The 20,628-nt window shown below is 34.3% G+C and overlaps 1 protein-coding gene across 1 annotated transcript in view; it reads left to right on the top strand.

Moving 5' to 3' along the window:
* Positions 1-20,628, top strand: part of Efcab3 (EF-hand calcium binding domain 3) — a 494,429-nt gene that overhangs the window by 166,728 nt on the left and 307,073 nt on the right. Inside the window, exons 38-43 of the mRNA XM_005402243.2 lie at positions 898-957; positions 2,175-2,228; positions 3,104-3,205; positions 3,927-3,986; positions 13,331-13,429; positions 14,561-14,614. Coding sequence (XP_005402300.2) covers positions 898-957; positions 2,175-2,228; positions 3,104-3,205; positions 3,927-3,986; positions 13,331-13,429; positions 14,561-14,614 — 429 coding nt within the window. The remainder of the gene's footprint in view (positions 1-897; positions 958-2,174; positions 2,229-3,103; positions 3,206-3,926; positions 3,987-13,330; positions 13,430-14,560; positions 14,615-20,628) is intronic.

Below are 20,628 nucleotides of genomic sequence, written 5' to 3'. Positions count from 1 at the left end.
TAAATAATCAATAGGACTATTTAATAAAGGTATCTTTTGTTTATACAGTACTTAACAAGGTAGCAGAGAATGTATATCCTTCATTTACAATATTGTATCATGAATTTAAAAACTAACATAATTATTTTTTAAAGATAAAAGAATGAAAACATATTAACAAACAAACAGACAGGAACAAAACAACACCAAAACAGGTTAAAGCAATACAGAATTTCAGACAAGGAGATAAGAAATTAACAATGGTTGCTGTATTACATATTGTTATCTTCAAATTGGTTACTCAGTTAAACAAATATAGTCATGTAAGATTGATAAAACAATTAAACATTAACGGTTCCTTTCCCTAAAGCAACAGATATTAGTAGTACAATTATCTTAGCTATCTTGTGTGTGTATATATACACATATTTTTCCCTTCTTTCTTTCTAAGTCTATAGTATATGTTAGTTATTTATTGTCCTTTGAATTCATTTATCAATGTCAGGTTATAAATATAAAAATCAATGCATTGCTACTCTAACAAAGTAGTAGATTTTTATAGGCATGAATTAGTTTTTAAAGGGTAGTAAGTCTAATCCTTGTGATTTTTTTAGTTTGCTTATCTGTTTGTTCAACAAGTATTTATTTAGAATCTCATGTGTGTCAGAAGCTATAGTAAGCACAAGGAATACAAAGATGAAATAAATCTGTTCCTGCCATCAAATAATTTATAGTTTATTTGGGAGCAGAGGGAAAATATGAAGAAAATTGCAAAGTGTTGAAAGTGCAGCATTATTTGTGGAATGATGGGAAGAAAGAAAGGTAAAAGGAAATAACTGTAAGCTAGAAGGAAATAATGGTTTGTTTTAGGCAACTGTAAGCAACTTAATCTGATGGAGTTTTGTTTGTTTTTTAAAGAGCTGGTGCTTACGAAAGTAGGCAAGGATATAACAGAGAGACCTGTACTCCATCCTGCAGGTAATAGTGTGGGAGGAGCCACTGAAGCTTTTCTTGGTTAAGAATGACATCGTGTTTTGCCCTTTGTACTCTCAAATGTTCTTGGACAAAAGATTATACATCAAGCCAGGTGTGATGGTGCACTCCTGTAATCCTAGCATTCGGGCAGGCTGAGGCAGGAGGATCACTGAGAGTTCAAGGCCAGCCTGGGCTACAAAGTGAGTTCAAGGTCAGCCTGAACTACATAGCAAGACCCTGTCTCAAAAAAAAGAGTGTACAGCATAACTTACTATTTGAAATTCTAAAATGTATTTTCCATATATTTGACAATGTTAGGTACTCTAAAATCAGCTAACTATACTCAATTCCATTTAAAAAGACAATGAGTTCTTAACAAATTGCTATTTAATTGTAAAAATATATGTGCCTAGTATCAGACTGCCTAAATATGCTAACCAAATAAAAAATAGAATAATTATAAAATCCAGCAATCCCATTTCTAGATATACATCCAGGGGAAGTAAAATCAGTCTGTCAAAGCAATATCTGCATCCTATCATTCACTGCATCATTATTCGCAATAGCTAAGATTTAACATTGCCTAAACATCCAGCAGACAAATAGATAAAGAAATATGTGACATATTTGCACAGTAGCATACAATTCAACCTTTGAAAAGAAGGGAATGCTGTCATTTACAATAACATGGATAGACTTGTGGGACAGTATGTGAAGTGAAATAAGCCTGGAACAGAAAGACAAATCCATCTGATCTTACCTATAAGTGGAATCTAACAAAGTCAAACTCATAGAAATAGAGCGTAAAGCAGTGGTTATGAGGCTGTAGTGTGAAGGGAATGGCAAAAAGTTGGTCAAAGGATACAAATTTTCAGTTAGACATGAGTAGTGAATCCAGAATATGTATTATATATACCTCATGATGACTGTAGTTAATTGATTGTATACTTCAAGACTGCTAAGAGAGTAGATTTTGGGTTATCAGCATAAAGCTATGTGAGGTAGTGTGTTAAACGGCTTGACTTAGCCATTGTATGCCTCAAAAGTTTGTGTCGCACATTATAAATGCACACATATTTTCCTTGTCAATTACAAAGTAATTTAAAATGTGAAAGGTTTGCTGTCTATATCAATTTTTATAACTTTAAGTTACAGTGTTTTGGCTTGACTTCCCATACTATTATTACTTCTGTTTAAATCCTTATATTTTTTACTTATAGCTGATGAAAAAATAAGCCAGCTTAAGTTGATGGATACCGTGCAGCCTCTGAAAGGTGAGTTAGCAATAAGAAACTATAAAACTAAACTCTTAAGTTTTTGCAATATTTTAATAAAACCTACTGTTTATTCATGATTATAGACATGCATATGCATAATATGCAAAATTGGAGAATACACAGGACACATAAAAGGGCAAAGGAAAAATCACCTCCAATTTCAGACGAAAGGCAAAATAACCAATGTCCATATTTTGGTGTATATTTCCTAATCCTATTGTATATTTTGCATTGAAATTTTTGGCTTTGTTTTTCTTGGTGTCCATATTACTTAATAAATAATAAAATGCTAATGATTTTATTTATTGATAGATAATTTGTGTTCACTGATACTGAGTTTCTTCTATGGGTAGAAAATTTGTACTATTGTAATATTCAACAACTTCTATGATATCTTTTATGTCTCTTTCTAAATAATATAATTACTCTGGCTTTTATTATCTAGATATGTGCAGAAACATTGATGGCATAAATCTGCAATGATCAAGTTACTTAAGTGACTAAATATCTAAGTATAAATCTAAAAGAATGAAATGGGGTAGAAAGAAACAAATATTTTGCTCCTGGCATAGGTGGTAACCAGTAGCCAAAATAATTGAATTATTTTCTACTTAATGAAATTCAGTGATGAACAACTGCCAACTTCACATTTAAAAATATTGGTTTAAGCTGGTCATCAGGGGTATATTTCTGATCTTTGAACAATGATTAATGATATCCAGTTCTATCTCTGATTTTGCTTTTCATTTTGTGTGAATTTGAAACAAATTCATTGCACAGCCTTGATTTTTATTTTGAAACGGGGAAATACACACAGAAATAGAGAGTTCACTGTATATTGCACAAATATGTATTTTACTATCTTTCTTAAGGAGGGAAAATTGATACTAGAAAGAGCAATATTCCAGAGAAGATGGAAGTGGAGCCCACAGACAATGAATTGCAGATCCTACAAGACCATTTACCAGTAGACAGTAAGTATTTCTGGTGTTACTAAATTTTCAGAGAAAGTCAGACTTAAGTATAAGGATACACTAAAATACAGTTACTCTGCTATACTGAAACTTTGAAATGTTGTCAGAAAGGTTAAGTCTTAAGTATGTCAAAAACTTTTCTTCTCTATCTGAGTTGGCATCAGATGATCTGCTTATAGAAGTGGAGAAAGTCAAGAGCATTGTACGGCTGTCCACTTCCTCTTGCTATCGTTAGGAAAGAAGTCTCAGACACTCTGCTTGTATTAATTAATAGGGCCATAGGTTTTGAAAGTTAATTTGCATGCTTTTAAATACAAATTGAAATGCAAATTAATTTAAAAATTATTGTCTTCCTTTTAACACTTTGGTATCACTGGCAGGCATAAATAATATCTGCAAATGATTCCTCTGAGTCACTTAACTTAAAAAAAGAAAACAGACAAAGGAAAATAAAAGAGTAGATGCATAAGAACAGAAGGAAAGATGAGGCCTGAAAGACAGCAAGAAGTGTGGGAGAAGAAAAAGAGGTTAGGCAATTAGAGTTTCAACATCATCTGTATTAGAAATGAAGATAGGTTGAAGGGCTCATTAGTGTAATCTAGCTCTTATTCCATCATTGTAGTTTTTGATTATGAGTCAAATCTTCATTTTATTTTTAAGTATAATAGTAGACTTGATACATAAAGCATTCTATTGTCAAAGTTCTTTCTTTTTTTTTTAGCGAATGTAAAGTTAAATCTAGATACAATTCTGGATGAAACTAGTATTCTTGAAAACAAAGGTGAGTGAAAAATTCAGTAATTTGGTTATTTGTATTTTTACAAAATACTATTCACTGCACTCTTTAAGTAGGAGTTAACTTATCTGGGTATTTTTAAGTAATATGCTTGGAAGTTGTCACTTGATAATAAACAATGTACATTAGATTATTACCAATGAATTTGGTCAGTAGAAGCTAAAGCCAGAATTCAGCAAAGATAACCAAACTGGGCTAACTAATCAAAGTCAATTATTTATATTTCATGGCCCCAAGGAGAATTTCCTAAAAGAAAATCTAAGTGAATAATTTTGTGATCTTGGGGTAAAGATTTCTTAGGCAGATGACAAAGTGTTCTCAGCATGTAAGTAAAAATAATTGATTAGACTACTTCAAAATTAATTTCTCTTTCTAAAAGACACTAGAAGATGAAAAGACCAGTATTCTGAATACTAAGAACTATTACTATTTAATAATAACACAAACTAATAAAAATGGGCAAAAGATTGGAACAGACACTTAGCGAAATATATGTGAATAACCAGTTACCACACAGAAGGATGCTAAATGTTATTAGTCACCAGAGAAACATAATTTAAAACATAGGTAGATACCACATTACATATCTACTAAAATAGCTAAAAACAAAAAGGTTGGCAACGCAAAAGTTGGCAGTAATGTAGAGTAATTGGCACTCATACAGTTGCCAGAGGGTATTCTAATCATTGTGAGACTTGTATGACAATTCCTTAAAACTTGGAACATAAACATAAGACTCAGAAATCCCACACTTAAGCATTTTTCCAAGACAAATGAATATACATATTTTTTTCCCAAAAGTCATGAATGGATATTCATACATTTTATTTATAATAGCTAAAACTTGGTAGCAACCTTAATGTCTATCAATGTATAAATGAATAAACAAAATACAAGCTATTTAGACATCAGAATATTCCCAACAATATAAAATAAATATATGCACACCAAATAAATAAATATATGTGATAAATTTACTGGTGAGTGCAACATCCTGGATGAATCTCAAAATCATTCTGCAAAATGGGAGAATAGAGAACAAAATAGTAACTACTTTATGATACTATTTTTTAGAGCAAGCAAGTCTACAATCAGAAAGCATATCAATGACTGTTCAGGTTTATGTTTTAGCAGAATGGACTGCAAAAAGGCTTACTTTGACAGGGACAGAATGACTCCTGTGAGTCACTTAACTTAAAAAAAAAAACAGAGGAAAATAAGAGTAGATGAGCAAGAATAGAAGGAAAGTAAGCCTGGAAGACAGCAAGAAGTGCGGAAGAAGAAAAGAGGTTAGATGTGTTGGTTAGTTTTCTCTTGTTGCTGGGACAAAATACCCAACACCCAAAATTAAAGAGGGAAAGGTTTATTTAACTCACAGTTTGTGGACATTTTAATCCATAATTCAGCTGGCGGCAAAGCAGGGTGGCATGGCAGAGGGGCAACAGTCATGGTGGCAGAAGACAGCAAAAGCAACAGGAGCAAAAAGCAGGGAGCAAGACTCGTTTCCTCCCTTGTATTGTCAGCAGGCTACCCACCCTGGGGCATGTGTAGCACTCACATCGTCTCCCTGCACTCCTCTTGCCCAGGCTTAGGTGTTTACAGAGGGAGGATGCTGCCCCCCTGCTGAGTTACTTAGTTAAACTCTAAACTTCTCAAATTGACACAATGTATCAACCGTTACAACATTTAGAGTGTATACAGCCTCCCTAGGGCATGTTTTCTACACCCTAGATGTAGGACTGCTGAGTCACTTAGTTAAGCTTCCAAACTTCTCAAGTTGACACAGTGAATCAACCATAACATTAGGCAATTAGATAGGTTGAAAGGCTCAAAAAAGGATAGGTTTTATATCATAATTCTACAGATATTTACATGGTTGTATACACTTACTAAATTTAGACTGAGTTCTTAAGGTTGTGATTAATTGTATGTAAATTATAGTTCAACAAAGTTGATTTACAAAGAAATGTAAGTAAAAATTATGCAAAATTCCAGTTTAAATTTTATTCTATCTAAATTCTTTTTAAATACTTTTATTAGTAAATATTTGCATTATATAATGAGTATATTCCTTGTGGGGTACTGGTACATGTACATAACACATTGAAATTCTTTTTTTGTGCTCTTTACTTTCCCTCCCTCCTTATAAAAGAAATCATTTAATATTAAAACTTATGTGCCTGATTAATATCATGACATTATGGCTTCAATGTGCATTATTTTCCTACAAATGACTCAAGACTATGCTTGTTTATGGCATAGTAGTACTCCTTTATGTATACATACATTTTCTTTATCCATTCATCTGTTGATGGACATATAGGCCACCTCCAATATTTAGCTAATATGAATTGTGTTGCTATAAACATGAGTACACATGACATCTTTTGGGAAGATATCTAGAAAGCAAATAGCAGGGTTGAATGAAATACCTAGTTTTAGTTTTTTGAGGAATCTCCATACTAATTTCCATAGTGGTTATATTAGTTTATATTTCCACCAATAATGCAGAAGCGTTCTTATTTCCCAACAGTCTTGCCAGCATTCATTATTATTGGATTTCTTGATGATAGTCATTCTTTCTGGAATAAGATGGAATGTTTTAATTTACATTTCTCTAGTGACCAGAGATGTTGAACATTTTAAAAGTGTATTTGTTGGCCATTTGTACTTTTTCTTCTGAGAAGTGTCCATTGATTTCAGTTACTCATTTTTTGATTGGGTCTTTCATTTGGGGGGTCTAGTTTTTTTGAATTCTTTATATATTCTAGTAGTCCTCTGTCTGAGGAATAGATGACAAAATTGTTTCCCATTCTTTAGTTTGTCTCTTCACTCTGTTGTTTCCTTTGCTGTATAGATGCTTTTTAATTGGATATGATCTTATTTGTTGATTCTTGTTATTTCTCATACAACTGAGATTCTGTTTAGACAGTCTTTGCCTATGCCTATGTCTTCAAAATTTTTACCTGTGTTATCTTCCAGAAGATTGTTTCTATCTTAAGGTTTAGATCTTTGATCCATTTTGATTTTAGTTTAGTGCATGGGGAGAGATATATGTCTAGAGTCAACGTTCTATATGTGAATAGCCAGTTTTCCTAACACTGTTTATTAAAGGGGCTACCTTGCCTCCAGTATATGTTTTTGGCCCCTTTGTCAAAGACAAGATCAGTGAATATGCCTGTGATTTCTTCTATATTCTCTATTCTGTTCCATTGATCCACCTGTCTGTTTTGGATCCAGTACCATGATTTCATCACTATAGCTTTGTAATATAACTTTAAATCCAGAATTATGATGTGTCCTGCTTTGCTTTTATTACTCAGGACTGCTTTTGCTTTTCTGTTTATTTTATGAAGGTCACTACATATTGGTTAAAAGAATAATTCAAGAAGAAGTGACAGCTATAAATATATGCACACCAAACAATCATGTCCCAGCTTCATAAAACAAACACTACTGGAATAAATGATCAGATAAACATCGCTATCATCATCTCATTATCACAAATAGATCAAATAGATGTATCAAATAGATCAAATATCATCACCTCACTATCACAAATAGATCAAATACACAAAAAAAGAAATATCAGTGTTAAACAAGATCAACAAATGGATTTAACAGATATCTACAGAGTGTTCCACCAAATGACAGAATACACATTCTTCTAGGCAGTACATGGCATTTTCTCTGGGTCTGTACTGGTTCCACATGAATTTTAGAATAGTTTTCTCTAGTTCTGTGAGGAATGCTCTCTTTTTTTGAGAATTGAGATTTCTTTAAACCTGTGTGTTAGTTTTGGAAGTATGGCTATCCAGGAACGGGACTATTTTCCATTTTCTGCTATGCCCTTCAATCTTTTTCAGAGTACTGTGAGTTTCATTTCCTTGATTAGATTAATTATTCAATATTTAATTTTTCTTGATGCTAATGTGAATTGTACAATATTGTTTCCCTAATTTCTTTCTTAGTAACTTCATTATTGGTGTACAAAATGCTATTGATGTTTGTGTGTTAATTTTGTATCCTGCTACACTGGTGAATTTTGTAATTAATTCTAAGAGACTTTTGGTGGAATGTTTTGAAGTCTTCCACATAGGTGATCATGCTATTTTTAAATAATAATAATGACTAATGAGTATACATATATATGTTTTATTTGTGTGTGTGCATATATACACATATATATGTATGTATATATGTATATATGTATGTATATATATACATATATGTGTGTGTATATATATACATATATATATGTTTTTTTAAAATTGTTTTCTCTTGCCTCATTGCTGTGGCTAATATTTCAAATACTAAGTAAAACAGAAATGGTAATAGTAGATATTCTTGTATTGTTCTTGTCAATTTTGGCTTAGAGTCTACTTTGTCTGAAAATAGGATAGTTACTCCTGCATGAAGTATTGTTTTTCATCTTTTGATTTTCAAACTGTGAATTTCTTTTTGGGTTAAATATATTTTATGTACACAGTGTAATGTCAGATCTTGTTTCACAATCCATTCTGTCACCTGTGTCTTTTGATGGAGAATTCAGACCAATCACATTGAGAATTATTACTGAAAGGTAGTGACTTACTCCTGTCAACGCATTATTTTCCTGTTACTGATTCCCTTTCTTTCTCATCTACTTAATTGCTCATCCTACTGGTGTATTCATTGGACCTTTTGACATGTCTAACAGCTTTTCTGTTTCTAGGATATGCTTGAGAATTTTTTGGAGTGCTAGTTTGGTGGTCATGAATTTCTTTATCATGGAAATATCTCATTTCTTTGTCAACTTTGAAACACAATTTTGCAGGATATATCAGTCTGCGTTGGATATTGTTTTATTTTAGGACTTTAAACACTTCACTCAAAGTTTTTCTGACCTTTAAAGTTTGTATTAAGAAGTCTGCTGTAATTCTAGTGAGTTTTCTTTTATAAGGAATTCATTGCTTTTCTCTAACAACTTTAAGATTCTGTTCTTGCATTAGACTTCTGGGTATCAAGAAAAGTTTCTTCTGTGATCATGGCTACTTGGGGTTCTATATGCATCATTTATCTGCATGTTAAATTCTTTCCCCATATTTGGTGGAAAGTTTTCTGCAAATATGATTTTTTAAGTCTTTGGGCTGTCTTTTGATTTTTTATTAATTCTAGTTAATCTTAGATGAGTCTACTTTGGACCATCTAGCTGCATTTGGATCCATTTTTCATGTCCTGTTGTTGTGAAGGTGTATCTGCATATATGGTCACTTTTAACAGCTCTTTATTCTAGTTTTAATACACTCTTCCTCACTTTGGTTGTTTCTGCTGCCCATGCTATCAGTAGCATTTTTAATCTCTTGAATTTCTGTTTGGTACCTCTTCCTGGAGTCTAATTATTTTCCATACTGGACATTCAAGTTTTATACAGTTTGTTTAGCTCTACTGGCATTTTATTAATGTCATCTATTGACTCACTGATCTTTTTTTAAAAATTAAGTCCATTATCTGTTTAGGTATATCATCTTTGAACTTGCTAAGCACCTCATTGATCTGTCTTTTTAAAAAATCTCCTCCATTATCTTTTGAATAATTTGGCTGTGTGGTTTTTAATTTCCTCCCCTTTGATTCCCCATGGATCCATTTTGGTGGAGCTGTAGTTTTTATATATGTACTGCTGAAGCAAGCACAGGAGTTGTAGTTTTTGGAGGCATTTTGTTACCGTGTCTTCTCAAGTTCCTGTTTTTTGTTTGGTTGGTTGGGTTTTTGGTACTGAGGTTTGTAGATTTGTGATAGTGGATGACTTCGTCGTTAGTATGGAGACTTTTTCAGTTAGCATGTGCTTTTCAGTCAGTGATGCACTTCGGTTGTGGCTAACTACAGTCCTTTCCTTCTGTCCCTGAATCCCCCCACCTCTGTTTATTTGGAAGTAGAGGGTATAGTGAAATTTTCTCAGTACCCAGTTATCTGGAACTAGGCTACAGTATTATTAATGACACCAAGGCAATCCAGACATTGGCATGTGGAGAAAACTGATAGCAACACCTACATCACCTGGGCTACAGCAATAAAATCAACAATAATAATATCAAAGACAAAATGTATATTGACATGCCCTAAAAAACAATAATGTACCCACCCTTAACCACAAAAAAGAGTTCTATAATTATAGTACAAGTGCTAAAACACACCAAATATTGATGTACAGTAAATATCTACAAATGGAACAACTTCACTTCTACTAACAATAGATCAATATTCAAAAGTATAGCATAGAGTTAACTATCTAAAAGTTCATAAAGTTTCATGGTTATACTGGCAAAGACAGAGATAGTGGGTATCCAGTGAATATCACAAGTAAAATTTGAAATGTTAATCAACTGCAGATGAGGGGGAGTAAAAATAAGATCTGAGACTCTATTGAGGAATAAAAGAGTTAATAGTATTAGATAGAAGTGACAGAAAAAAATGAACTTGAAAAAGAAAAAAGAAAGTAAAATAAAATAAGAAGGAAAAAATTTAAATGGATAGTAGAAAAAAGAAAAAAACCAAACCCCCTGAAATTTTTTTTAAATTTTATTTTAAAGAGAGTAGTACATGAGAAACAAACAAACAAACAAAAAATAGAACAGTAGCAGCGTACCAGTATCACGAACATAAACAAATCAGAGCAAAAACATTCAAAGTGATACAGGGTCTCAAGACAAATTAGTACAAATCAGTAGTGGTGGTTACACTGCATATTGCTATCCTCAACTACATTGCTCAGATTATTGGATGTAAGAATGAAAGATTGCTCAAACCATTAAAGAGAATAAGAAAATAATTCTTCAATAAAACGTTAGAGATAATACCAGAGTTTCACTAGACAAGATAAACCCCCAGAAATTAATGAAAGAAAAAATTCATGAAATTAAAAAATTCCTTTGTGTTTTTGAATGAATGATTTCTTTTTAGGATCTGCCATCTTTTGAATCCAGAAGGTCATGATTTTCTCTGTCTATATTTATGGTCCGTGGGTTCGTGGGGTGCCCTCTATGCTCCAGGGCCCTTCCGTCCCTATACTCCAGACTGTGGCAGTCATTCAAGCTGAAGCATGTCCTATTCACACTGATAGGTGGAAAAAGCAATTAGCCCTCTTGTCTCTGCTGGGTGTTGGCCATAGGTTAAGGTTTTGATCACACTCTTATACCTATAGCCAACACTGTCAGAACCAGGCTCATCTGAAAGCCACACTCTCAAAGCATGTGCTCCACCTACTAGGGGGCTCAGGACCATTACCCTTACTTTAGCCGTGAACTGTACTTGCAGAGCACCACCCGTACTCAGGCCAACCAGCAAGAGCATTCCCACACCCCCCCCCCGAGGTTCATAAACTCGGGCATTTCAAGAAAGCACTGTACTTAAAATTATTGGGTAATTATAAAGGATACTAAAAAAGGATACTACGTAGAGTTGGAAGAGATAAACAAGGTAGAAAGCTGTATAGGTAGATGGGGACAGAGCCTTGATGGTATCTTCAGGTGCCAATCTTCCAGCACGTTAGTGTGTTTACAAGCCTAAGAGTTCACCAAACCTCATTGTTTCAATTTTTATCTAGAGTTTCATCTTGTAGGGATGACTACAAGGATGATGTAGGGATGGCATCACGGGTCCTGTGATGGAGCTCAGTTTCTAGGCCTTCTCCTTCCTCTAGAAGTCAGAGGGAGCTAGTTACATGGTTAGTTCTGCTGATAATCATCTTCCCTCCATAAAGAGAATGGAGTGGGGAAGGGATCCATAAATTAAAAGGGCCCAAGAACTACAATATTGCAATGCTGGGAATGGACTGTAGAAGGATTATTATTTCACTAAATTATATAAAATTGAGATAATCAATTAAATGTTAATATAAGAGAATATTTGACAGTATGAGGGATAATTGTTAAAAATTTAGCATGGTAATGGTTTAGGAATAACATTTATAAGGTATTTTATATTTTTGTAATAAACTTTGAAATATTTACAAATGATGTGATATGATGTTTGAATTTGCTTGTAAATAATTGGGGTAGAGTAGCAGGAGCAGGTGGGAATATAGAAATATCAGGATGGACATGAATCACTAATAATTGTATTATTAAATTAAATGAAAAGGGAAAGAGGATTTTAAAAAAGAACTGAGAGCTCTTATGTGCACACAGCAACTCCTCACAAGTGTAACCAGAATGTAATACAAACGTACTAATAAAAAAAAACTGAAAAAAATAAAATAAATTCACATTACTTCTGAGGAAAATGAAAGAAAATGTGCTCTAATTCTTCCTTTCATTTCATTTGGGAAAGCCATTATGGAAAATTTTAAAATAAATTTTAGATTTCTGTCTTTATAACATGTTAAAATCTTTCAGTGTTTAATTATATAGTCACATTTTATTATGGCTGGAGGAAAAACTTACAGGAAACTAATAGATATAAGTGGTTCTTAAAAGAGAAAAGGGCAGGAAACTGTAGTACTTTTGCTTTGATTCTTATACTAATTTCTTAGTCATTTATTTGATTGTAAGTCAGGCTACCATATATTGTTTTTACTATATAAGGTTTTTCAGTTAATATCTACTAGTCAACTAGTATATTGGAAAGATGTCCCAACTTTAGAAATAAGGGAAAAACAAACAACCTCTGGGCCCATGCAGCAAAACTGTGAAGTGGAGAACTCAGAGTTTTATCAGCAATGGAGACTACTTTCTAGATAATGTAGACAACAAAGATAAATCTTACTTTCAGGGGTATAATTAATTATAAGTGTAGGAATACTATTTCCTCAGAAATAATGTAAATTTATTTTATTTTTTTCAGTTTTTTTTATTAGTATGTTTGTATTACATAATGGTTACACTTGTTGTGAGGAGTTGCTACGTGTATATAAGAGATCCCAGTTCTTTTTTAAAATCCTCTTTCCCTTTTCATTGAATCATACAATGTTCATGAAACTCACTTTTCCTTAGTAGGTGAAGGGATTACTAAATCAAAAATGAGATAATTTTAGAAAGCTATGAATACTATTAAAGAAAATGGAAGTAATATGACCAAGAGTGGAGGAATGTCAGAGTTACTTTAGATAGGATCGTTCAGGAATGCCTGATAGAGGAAAGTGATACTGATCTGAGGTTTGGGTTCAGTTGCCTTTCAGAACTTTTGCCTAGTAGGCTTTTCTTCAACATAAATCTAATGAAATAAATTTTACGTCTAACTCTGACATTTGACCTTGTTGTCACTTGGATAAATTTTGAACATAGTAGTCATAGTACAACTGTTTTGTGGTGTGGAGTCGTAGTATCCTTTTCACAGTTCATTTCTTTTCTAAGAGGGGAAAATTGACGTTGATAACCTTGACATCATTATGGAGAAAATGGGAATGAATTATTCTGAGAAGGAATCTGAAGGACTGTCACACCAGCAGCCAGGTAATCATGAGCATTGTAGATATCACTCCCTCACTTCCTTGGGAGCCCTTGGAATAGTAGGTTCGTGATTTCATGTTCCTAACACTTTAATGTTTAGTCTCCCAAAGACAGCTGATACATATCTTAAGGGAACCTAGTCCAGAAGTAAGCAATTTCCTTTTGTTGAACTGAACATCACTTTCGTGATATTTTAGCATAGTCCATGTTTCTTGAATCAAGTTCAAAGAAACAAAGCCTATGCAAAACTCTGGACAAGAGCGTCACAATGATGTTTGTTCTTAAAGATCCATTAGATTAAACTGCAAATGGAAATATATAGACAAAATTATGAGTGAAAAACGACTGGAGGGGGGCTGGGGATTTAGCTCAGCGGCAAAAGCGCCTGCCTGGCAAGTGCAAGGTCGTGAGTTCAGTTCCTGGTACCGGAGAAAAACAAAAACAAAAACAAAAACAAAAAAAAAAAAACGACTGGAGGTTAGAAATATCAGATTAGTGAACATGCTCACTGGGGACTAACTGTGGTCATGGTCAGTTTTTAAAACAGTGATGCAAGGGATTGTGCTGCTTTAGATCCAGTACCAGCAGCCTGATTGATTTCATGAAATAGAGCAAGTCCTGCTTTGAGAATCTGACAGATAAGTTTTCCAATCACATACTAGCCTTGTGATTTCAGTCAAGGATTTAACTTTTCTGAGTTTTAATTTCTTTATGTGTTAAAAAAGTTGTAACCACAGAAGTTTGAGAAATGGTATATGAAACCACAAATCTAATACATGGCTTGGTAGACATTTATTAAATTTAATTTCCTTCCTTAAATACCAGAGAGATTAGAGTGGTCAAGAGACCAAATCTTTGAGAATGCTTTTTAAATTTTTGCTCTAATGCTACAAGTAGAGTTTAACACTTAACAATACTTTAATGAAAAGAGTGTATGCACTGTTTTTTTAAGAAAGCTTATTTTTCATGTGGTGTGAGGAGGAACTCTAGAAGTATTATTATAGTGAAAATCATGGAAAATTATTAATTTCTTGTGCTCTGTCTCACAATGTAATTTCATATTATGTCTGTGAATCTCATTGTTGTGTCTGTGAATCTCATTGTGGTCTCTGTGATTTCTATTTTGCTTTACAGATGATGGGAAAGTTCAACTTAATGAACTATTGAATGAAGCTAAGATTTTTATGGGTAAGAAGTTGATATACAACTGAGATATTAAGTTTTTAAAAATGTGTTTTTGCAACAGTGTATTGAATATGTAACCATTGCCTTATAGAACACCTGCCACTTTATTTTTAATTGTTGCTTTGACTTGAATTTCAGCATTTTCAAAATAAAATATACTGCTATTTTTCAAAATAAAATATACTGCTATTTTTCAACAGAGGATCTCTAATTTCCAGATATTTTGCCGGTACTATTCTTCACCTCCTACATTTTAAAAATTTGAAACCTAAGCCAGCATAATAGAAATAATAACGATTACTTTTTCATGGACATTTTTATATACCTAGTGTTGTGTTAACTGATTTTCATACATTAATTTATTAATTGATATGGTATCTATGTTGTCAGTGCTATTATAATCATTATTTTATATATGAGGGACTAGAGGCTTATATGATAAATATTAGAATAAAATGTGTGCATTTTTTTCCAGATTTAATGTGGTTTCACCTTTGATACACAAGAATATTTGCTCTTTAAATATATCTCAATTTTTTCCCATTCCTTTTCACTTTTTATCTTCCAACCATATATTTTCAAATAGCCTCTCTTTAGCACCTCTGATTTTTCTATATAATCTATCCTGCTACCAATACTTTCAGTCATGTTTATTAGGTTAATATTACCCTTCAGTTACTGCAGGTCATCAGGTCCACAATCTCCTGAACAAGTATAGAGTGAAGGCTAAATAACAAGAGGCAAGTGGAATGATTTCAGGGCTCCAGGAGGATCAAAACCCTCTCACAGAATTCCAGATTCTGTCAGGGCTAAGACCAAAATCTTCTCTGAGTAGCCTGTATTTATTTGATTATCAGAAGAAGGGAGGGGAGTACTTAAGAAGGGTGGAATCATGCAAGGACTTCTCCAAGTAAGGTATTAAGTTAATCCGCACAGGAATGAGATGCCTGAGGCTATAGTCTTTATCTAGTTGAGGTTGAATCCAGGTGTGTGCTTGGCTATGATCTTGTTTTATCCTTTGAGGCTTTCAGGCTTCATCACTATTACTTTCAGTAGGGATTAGTGACTCACAGAGGTTCACTTACTATGAGTCTGCCATTTCCAGACAAGGAGCCTAGGCTTTGGACAGATTCACAAGTGAACATGAAAAGCCAATTGGTTAGCTTAAGTCCTGCTCAGGTCTGCTTCACAGTGGTCTCCATTGCACATTTTTAAATTTCTGTAGTGTATTTTCTTATGCCAGGATTTCTGTCTCAGCTTTTAAACATTACATTAATCTTTCTGTTAAATTATTCTAAGAAAGTATTAAATTGTTTCTGAGTTTGTTGTTATTCATATAATTTCCTTATTTAAATTCTGTAACAGGTTTTTTTTTTTTCAAACAGGGTATCTGGCCTTGACAGATTATGTAGCCCAGGCTGGCCTTGTACTTGCAGTGATCCTCCTGCCTCAGCCTTCTCTGAGTGCTAGGATTATAGGCATGGGCCACTCTGCTGGGTTCTGTCTTTTTTAATTTTAAAGAGAGAAAAATAATAAATTCAATGGTACAGAATTTCAAAACAAGAAACAATATAGTGGGAAATTAACAATAGTTAAGTATGTTGCATATTGTTATCTTCAAGGTAGTTGCTCAGATTTCAAGATATAGGTATGCAAAATTGATCAAACAATATAAGCACAAACTGTTCTTTTCAATGAGCTAATAGAAATTAGTAGTATAATTACCTTACCTATCTTGTATATATATATACAAGAGGCTGTTTGAAATACATATATATATATATATGTTTTCTTTTCCCTTCCCTCCATCCCAGGTGTTCTTTCCTTTTGAGCAGTTTCTTTCCCTTTCCCAATTACTATTTGTTTAGTAATCTTGTTTACTCTTTGTCTCTAAGAGTTTTAATGCATCTTTTACTTTTTCCTGTTTCTGGTGTCTTATTTTACCCATTAGATGAGGTCATAGTTTCCTTAAAGCTCTTGATGCTTGGTATACGGCAAAATTTGCATTTTCAAAGTAGGTATTTATCCAATTCTTCATAATTTGGCTTTTTTTTGTGCCTCTCCTCCTAGAAATACTAAGCATACCTCTTATCTTTTTTGAGTCTGAGGTCACTGCTGCTATTTCAAGCACTAGATATCACCTTAACTTCATATTTGCTGTCAGTCTACAGTTGATGTGTTATAACTGTTTTAGCAGGCAAGCATGAATAAGCCCAAGTTTGTCCCAAACCTAGAGTATTCTTAGGATGGTGTATTCTTAGGATGGACTTCAGAAGTGCCTAAAACCAGGTAGCTCTCCCTGAGGCCAAGGTGGGCCCAAATGCCTTGCCAGAGTCACCAGCCTGAGATCAGTCTCTGAAAGATGCTTTCTGCTGTGTGGCTTCATCATTAGGATCCAACCCTAGGCACCAAAGCACCAGCCCATTTTTTTAGAACTCTAAGTAGATAACAACTTTCTGTGTTTTGCTACCTGGGATTAGGCAAGGATGGGCTAGGATATCCCATGAATATCAGTGTTTCAACACAACATTGTACCCACAGCCTGCTGAGACCAGAACAATACAGAGGCAGAGCAAACCGTTATGATTCGGTGTACTTACTCATGACCTGAAACTGTCACAGCCAGTCAGCATCTCAAATGATGCTGACCAAATGATGTTGGAATATGGTCCATTCCATTGAGGCTCTGGGTCCTGCCTGGCACAGGGGCCACTCCAGAGGCTTCACCCACAGGTATTGACCCGGGAACAGCGGTTGTTGAGAAATGCCCAGTGTTGGGTTTTACTGACCCAGCACTGAATTCTAGGCACCGTCTTGTGCTTTCTTCCCTGTCCCATCCCCCACAAGATGATTCTTTTTTAAGCTGTTCTACCTAACTTTTGGAGGAGGAGTGGTGAAGCATTCTCTTGCTTGCCGGGCTAGGTAAGGGAGGGCCAAGGCTATGTCTATGGACACTGCACTGGAGGCAGTGGCCTTGGGACTCTGATCTGTACTTGGCCCCATAAGGATTGGCCTTCCATTGAGTTCCAAATCTAAAGCCTATACTTAAGTTCCTCTTTCTCCCCAAAGCAGGAGGCACCTTTCTTCATGCTGTGCTACTTGGAGCTGCGGAAGGGCTGATATGGGCAATTCTTTCCTTCCTGTCTTCTTTATCTCATTTTCTTAGCTCTTGTGAAGGTAGCCTCGTAAGTGAATAGCTGATTAAATTAGTGTTTTTGTGGAGGGATGACTGATGGAGTGTTTTACTGTGATGTCTGGAGACTATTATTCTATCACAATCTTGCTCCACCCTCTGTTGAATAATTCCTAAACATTTTCCTGTTTTCCCTAAACTTTCAAAGAAAAATATGGATTCCAGTGACTTTCAAAGTATTGTAATTAAATTCATAGATAATTAAGTTGCTAAATTTCCCTTCAATTGCTGTTTGTTATAAGGCCATGTGTAATAAAACTTTTAATATATTAACATTAGCAAACCATTCATTCATGAGTTTTTCCATCAGGATTAAACAGGGCTGGGGATTTAGCTCAGCGGCACAGTGCCTGCCTGGCATGCGCAAGGTTGTGGGTTCGATTCCTGGTACTGGAAGAAAAACAAAAGAACAAAACAAAACAAAACACAAACCCAATTATGTCCCATCAGGATTAAACAATATACAGTGGTACACTTGAATTACTGGGAGGCCTGTGTTTAAATATAGAAAAGAAGGGAAATCACTCTGAGGGAGCAGAAAGAGTAAGTTGCGGCGTAGTCATAAACAACAAAGTTAAAGCAATAGATCTGTATGTGTAACATGATTAAATTTATCATGCTGCTAACTGATGCGCACAATAACTGAGGTATTTTATTAAAATTTTTTAAGTGACTTCATTTCTCTGTCAGTCTTCCATCTTCCTCGGTGGTTTGGGTGTTGGAAGGTAAGAGGGGCGGACTCAAATTGGCCCATGAAAAGTAACTCAGTTTTTTTCTGGTTTAAAAGAAAAACTATTATTTTGGTTGACTCAGTCATTTTAAGAAGGTTCCTCCCAAGCATTCCTCCCATTTTCCTTCAAATAGGCACCACAGTACAAGCAAAAGCTTGGGTGTCCTCCTGGTAGTAGAGAAAGGCTGTGAGACCCTGTGCAGTCTGGACTCTTAATAGCCTCTTTAGCAGCTTCTCATCATTTGAATCCCCAGAAGTCCTGATGACTTTCCTGTGGAAGTCCACTGCTTGAGAGACTTCTGGCCTGTTTTCTAAGCAAAGTCAGTCTTCTGTGGTCATTAATCTAGCACAGCACTAACACGCACTGATGACAAGGTCCTGTTAGTCTCAGTGGGGTAGGTATTCTGAGTCCCCGTGCTGGTGTATCTACCCCAAAGCCTCTGTTAGAGATCACCTTGCCCCTTTTCTTGGTGTTCTGCAGAATACCCAATGGCCTTTATTCTAAAATGACTTTTACATTCTTCTTTGGAATACATAGGAGTAATTGAATTTTTTCCATATCACACAAAAACCAAAGGAGACAAGGTGTAGCCTGTTTCCATCTCTCTCTCTCTCTCTCTCTCTCTTTTTCTTTTTTTTTCCTATATATACCATGCCACAACATTGATTCTCTGTAACAGTGGCATGGTGATGCTTGGGATGACGTGAGATGTTAACTTCACAGAAATTCAAATAGGAGGCATGATCCAAGTCCTTAATGCTTTGGTCATAATGCTAACCCCATCCCACATGCACACAAAGGCTGGTCAAAAAATACATATTGCTCTTATTTCCCTGCAAAATACTCCTTCTTACTTTAAGCCCTTTTATCATATCTTTACTGCCACTTTCTGAAGAATTGTGGAAGTCCCTTTTCATGAGTGAATTTCAGAGCTGTGATAAGATAGATATTTTGAAAATGGGAAAAGGACCAAGAGATGGAGGGATGGACAAGGAAAGGGGGAGAAAGGGAAGTAAAAAGAATAATTAAGATGTGTGCAATGAATGCAAACATGTAGCAATAAATTTTTTAAATTAAAAAAAGAGTTAATACATAAACAAAAATAAGTGATAAAAAGGTATGGTAAACGCTGCTTCTGAGTGCCATCCAATGGAAAGGTAGGCTTATAAACACATTAAAGTGTATCTTATCCACCTTATTCACTGGATCTGGTTCTACATGACCTCTAGCTCTTCCTCGAAGTAAAAATGACAATGAAAAATAAATGTCTTGAATCCATTCAGGAAGCTCAGGCAGCCATGATAGCATAACTAAAGATATGAAAGAGGACTTCCAGAACATCTTCAGAAATTGCTCTAAGGAAGGAACAACTGGGATAAGGGAAAGGAGAAAAAGAAAGAAAAAGAAAGAAAGAAAGAAAGAAAGAAAGAAAGAAAGAAAGAAAGAAAGAAAGAAAGAAAGAAGAAAGAAAAGAAAGAAAAAAGAAAGAAAGAAAAGAAAGAAAGAAGAAAGAAAGAAAAAATAAATATATATAGAAGGATAGCTGGTATGACTGTACTGCTGATGTCTAATGACTTATTGAAAGGAATAGTTAATGCTTAATTTTTGACCAATTTTTCATACTTATATCTGGTAATCTGAACAACTAATTTGAAGACAACAATATGCAATGTAACAACCATTGATAAATTCCTACCATCTTGTCTGGTGAAACTCTGTATCATTTCTAATGGAGTTTTTGGTTTGTTTTTATTTTTTACTCTCTTTATTGGTTTGATCAATCTTGCATTCTTACATCTGGTAATATAAGCAGCTTCATTGAAGATAACAATATGTAATATAACAACCACTGTTAATTCCTATCATCTTGTTCTGAAACCCTGTTATCATTTTTATTGCTACTGCTTTGTTTTGTTTCTGTCTATGTTGTTGGTGTTTTGCTATTGTTTTTCTATTATTATTCTCTTTAAAATAAAGAAAGAAACTGGCCAGAACAATGGGCTAAGTGTGTTTTACTTGAGGGAGGCTCATTGCTGGCAATGTTTCTTTTACTGTAATAAATATTTTTGAAATTTAAGCACAATTTTTTTCGA

This window comes from Chinchilla lanigera, unplaced genomic scaffold (assembly GCF_000276665.1).
Source record: "Chinchilla lanigera isolate Chin_1 unplaced genomic scaffold, ChiLan1.0 scaffold00077, whole genome shotgun sequence".
In the NCBI taxonomy this organism is placed as follows: domain Eukaryota; kingdom Metazoa; phylum Chordata; class Mammalia; order Rodentia; family Chinchillidae; genus Chinchilla; species Chinchilla lanigera.
This window is presented reverse-complemented; position numbering and strand designations above follow the sequence as displayed.